The following is a 4,478-nucleotide window of genomic DNA, read 5'->3' as shown; positions in this document are numbered from 1 at the left end:
AGTTCTCCTTTAAACTCTCATTTCAAAAAACATCCATCTAAGTCGATCACAGGGCGACAATGTTTCTTCCAAGTTTCACGTAAAACCTCGAAACATACATAAAACCGATCGAACACTTGGTGACCAGATTCTATTTTTGTCACAATTTCCGTTGTTGTGTTAGGATTTGATCTCCTTAGTTCCGCTTCATAATCCCATAGCTTTGCAAACTGAACTCTTTGATCCTCCATCAAAACTCCTAAAGCGATTTGTCGAGCTTTGAAGCACTTTGATAAAGACACTGTCATCTCACATTCTGTTTGCAGATCATGTTGCATTTGGGCAGCAGGATATGAAGGTTGTTTTCTGAGGATTTCACTGAACATGGCTGCAATGTGTCTCATCGTCAACAATGATGCATGTCCATCTTTGGTGTGATTGTGATCTGGGTCATACGTCTTTATCACCCATTTATTCAAAGGGACATCTATTGAACAATATACTCTCCAACGGACAAGTCTCCCTATTACACACAACAACATAATTGGTCTTCTCCCATCTGGAAATTCTCACATTATATTTAGTTGCCAGCATGTATTGGAAAACAACATCTTTAAATTCCTCAGCATTGTTGAATGTCTTACCAAAGCTTAGATGATCATCTCCTTCAACCGATTTTCTTGTTTTCAGACCGCCTAAGTTAGGCCTCTCAAAAGACTCTCATTCATCTGTTGTATTTTGCGGTGTCCGAGGATAAAAAACGTCTTTATTTGCATTATCCTCATCGCTCACGTATTCAGCAGGTCCCTAATCAAAATATAAAGTCCTAATCGCAGATCCCGAGTTCAATCATTTCACGAGTTTGATGGAGGAGCCGGCCTTGGAACCTGAAATACTCTACCGGTATATGGACCCTACCATCTTCATTCAGAAACTCTTCTTCCCTACCCACTTCTTCTCTAACTTCTTCATTTTGAACCTCTTCTTCCCTAATCTCTTCTTCTAAAACCTCGTCTTCCCTAATCTCATCTTCTAAAACCTCTTCATTTTGAACCTCATCTTCTAAAACCTCTTCATTCAAACTAGTTTCTGCCCTAACCTCTTCTTCTAAAATCTCTTCATTCCTAACCTCTTCATTCTGATCTCCCTCTTCTACAACAAATTCTTCTCCAAATCCTTCCCCAACATTCTCATTCTGAACCTCATCTGGACACCCTTCACTTTCAGGAAGACATGGTATCACGTTTGGTTCTAATACCTTATGATCTACATATACATCTATCTCCTTCCCTTCCTCAGCTAATTTACACATATCACAAATCTCACAATCTATGTCTTCCTTAACTACCCTCAATTCTTGCATACTCTCATGCGGCAACTTATACAATATCACAGAAATGGGAGATGATATCTTACGGGAATGCACAAACTTCTCAAAGACAAACTATGATAACTTATCTGGATCGAACTTAACTCCTTTAACCTTAGATCCCCCCATGTAGATGAGTTGTCCATCCACACTTGTAAAAATTCCTCCAAGATGAAAATTCACCCTGATTATTTTTGTTATTTTCACAGCAACAATGTATCCCTGCAGAGATTTCAAAAACTTATGAATAACCCATCAACGACACTAAAACCAGAACTGGACCTATGAACACAACCGAGCTCGTTACCCTAAAATCGACCCTAAACTTAGAACCAAACATATATCCAGAGGGACCGACGAGAGAGAGATGAAATCGATCCCTAGAATCGATCAAATAGAGAGGATGAGAGACCGATCAAAGACATTAAAACCAGCACTGAACCTATACCCAGAACCGAGCTCGTTACCCTAAAATAGACCCTCAACCTAGCACCAAACATATATCCAGAGGGACCGACCACAGACGAGGTGAAATCAAACCCTACAGTCGACCAATCAGAAAATAGGTGAGACACCGTGAGCGATAGACCCTAATCTCGATACTTACCTTCACAGAGGGACTGACGAGAGGAGAGTGTCGATTCGTCAGTGAGAGGGGAGCCCAAGGGGAGAGTAGAGACAGTGACCGACGACGTTCACACCGAGACCGAACAAGAGAACGATCGTCAGACCGAGAGAGTTTTTGTAATTTAGGGTTTCTATTGTTCTGTGATTTGGGGAGAGAGTGTTTCGTATTGGGATTTAGGGATTTTAGGTTTTTTGAGATTTTTTATCAAACCGGTTAGATATTCAATTATTAGTCAACTAACCGGTTCATCCTATGTGGCTTATGACGTGGATGCTTGTTAGGATTTCAAATGATGATTCATCAATGTTAGACGGATTCCGTTACAAGCTAAACGACGTTAATAGATTTTGGTGTAATTTGGAAATTTTTTAAAAGTCTGGGTATTTATATGGAACTTTTGAAAAGTTCAGGTATTTATTTAGAAATTTTATAGTTCAGGTATTTATCTGGTAATTTTGTAAAAAATTCAGGTATTTATATGCGATTATCTCAATTATTATAGTTGATTTTTTTGATAATTATATAGTTCATATATTTTTTTTGAATCATTTAACAAAATTTATTAATTTTTTGACAATTATATAAAACTCTTTTATGTATCTTTTTAACTCATTTAAAAAATTTAGTGTTTTTTAAAATTCAATAAAAAAAGGTTTATGTTTTTATTATAAAAACAAAAGTTTGATATTTTTGTCAAAATTATAAAATTCAGTGTTTTTTTGGATTTCTACGCACATAAACACAACATAATTGTTCTTAATTTCTCCACGAACTGAAACAAGAATCCAATCCAAACAGCAAGAACAAGATGATGAATGATTCTTGGACACAAAGCAAAAGACAGAGATGTCCGAATCCGAAGCGAAAAAATACCAACTACATCCATCTGGGTTTCTCGGATCATAACCCGAGAAATATATCGAAAGAGTAACAAAAAACCACGACAAATGGTGGCATAACTGATCAAACGAAAGACCAGTTGACGAACACGAAGCAGATGCAATGAGCATTCTCGTCTTCGTCGAGAACCTTCCAAGCCACCGCTCTGTCATAAGAGACAGGTCTTCCCATGCTTGATATGCATATCCCACCCTGCATGCACCCGAATCCCTGCGATTTCCCCCGGAGAAAAAAAAACGAGATGAAACGGATCAATCCTTCGAGATTTTAAGGCGTTGATTTTCGATTTCGGGGAAAAACCTGTTGCATGATCTGGGGAAACTCCGAGCACAGAGCCTTCCGCCCGTTTTCGTCGAATATCTTCTCGAGCGATATGTCTTGTAGAGCGACCAATGTTGTCTCGAGCATGTCGAGCCCAGCTTGGTTCGCGAATGTGAAGACGGGCAATGCCTAACCGAAAGGGAGAATCCGCCGAAAAAAGGGTTTCAGGGATCAGTAAACACGAGAATACACGAGCCGAAAACCCGTTTAATTCTATTCCTATAACGTTTCACGTACCTTCATTGAGCAACACATTATAGCATCCGAATGATTCCACAGGTTCTTGAGAACGGATTCATCGCCTTCGCTGCTCGATTTGAGCAAGTTCACGCCCATGTAGCACCTGCCCACAGAACGAATCATCTCCCCAAAAAATGGGTAATTACGTTTTTTTATTGTATACGCCTCCCCGAAGTCGATACCTGTAACTATGGCAAATCCAACGGGCAAGCGTTTGGGCCTCGGGAGTGCCCAGCGGAGTACGAAGACCGACTTGTGAACTTACGTGAGAAGGAGAGAGAGCTAATGCCACTCTCTGAACCGCCGATATAATACCCCGAACGTATTGTCGGGCCACGGATGCTACATGATCCTGCATTTGGCTCTCGAACGCAAATTCAAACGCTATAGTCATCACTGACCTAGTAACCCCAGAATTTCCTGACCCATCACTGGATAGTGCTTTTGTTCCCGTCGGTCCAACCTCCAGCGCTGAGGCAAGGTCTAGAGTGCGATTTGGGCTCGATACTTCCTGCTTCCGATTCGTACATTACCCAGTTAACGGAAAAAAAATGTCAGAGCATCGAACAATGAATCGAAAAAACTAAGATGGGCAACTGAAAAATTCCCGACCTTTCCCGAGTCAAGGGGAATGATACGAAAACCAGATGGAAGAAGAGGTGCATCATCTGCAAATGACGCATCAATTGGAGCAAATATAAGTTCAGCACAGGTTCCAACAGCATTCTCGTCCATTCCGCTGCAAAGCTGTCAGAAGAGACCGTTCGGATACAAGAACGACAAGACAAGATCAGTGTCCGAAAAGCCTCGTACTTTATTTGTATATGGCAGCCAGAAAATAAAGCGAAGATATCTAAAGTTCTCACTTGCAACAGGAAGATATCTCTCGGAATCATAGCGTCTTCAGGTGAATGACCGAGACCTTCCAACTTGACAACTTCCAAAAACTAATCACGAAAAACATGTAAACCCTTTCGATATGAACAACTCGGATGGGTTTAAAAGAGAATGCTTCAACCAAAGATCGGAAGGTCGACAGTT

The 4,478-nt window shown here is 40.4% G+C and overlaps 1 protein-coding gene across 1 annotated transcript in view; it reads right to left on the bottom strand.

The window, feature by feature from the left end:
- Positions 1-2,713: 2,713 nt before the first annotated feature.
- The window catches only part of LOC104810536 (homeobox-leucine zipper protein ATHB-15-like), a 5,946-nt gene continuing 4,181 nt past the window's right edge, over positions 2,714-4,478 (bottom strand). Inside the window, exons 13-18 of the mRNA XM_010536877.2 lie at positions 4,304-4,384; positions 4,050-4,184; positions 3,620-3,948; positions 3,435-3,540; positions 3,177-3,326; positions 2,714-3,086 (exon numbers count right to left, since the gene is read on the bottom strand). Coding sequence (XP_010535179.1) covers positions 2,940-3,086; positions 3,177-3,326; positions 3,435-3,540; positions 3,620-3,948; positions 4,050-4,184; positions 4,304-4,384 — 948 coding nt within the window. The 3' untranslated portion in view covers positions 2,714-2,939. The remainder of the gene's footprint in view (positions 3,087-3,176; positions 3,327-3,434; positions 3,541-3,619; positions 3,949-4,049; positions 4,185-4,303; positions 4,385-4,478) is intronic.

The sequence above is a fragment of the Tarenaya hassleriana genome, unplaced genomic scaffold (assembly GCF_000463585.1).
Source record: "Tarenaya hassleriana unplaced genomic scaffold, ASM46358v1 Cleome18, whole genome shotgun sequence".
Classification (NCBI taxonomy): Eukaryota; Viridiplantae; Streptophyta; class Magnoliopsida; order Brassicales; family Cleomaceae; genus Tarenaya; species Tarenaya hassleriana.
This window is presented reverse-complemented; position numbering and strand designations above follow the sequence as displayed.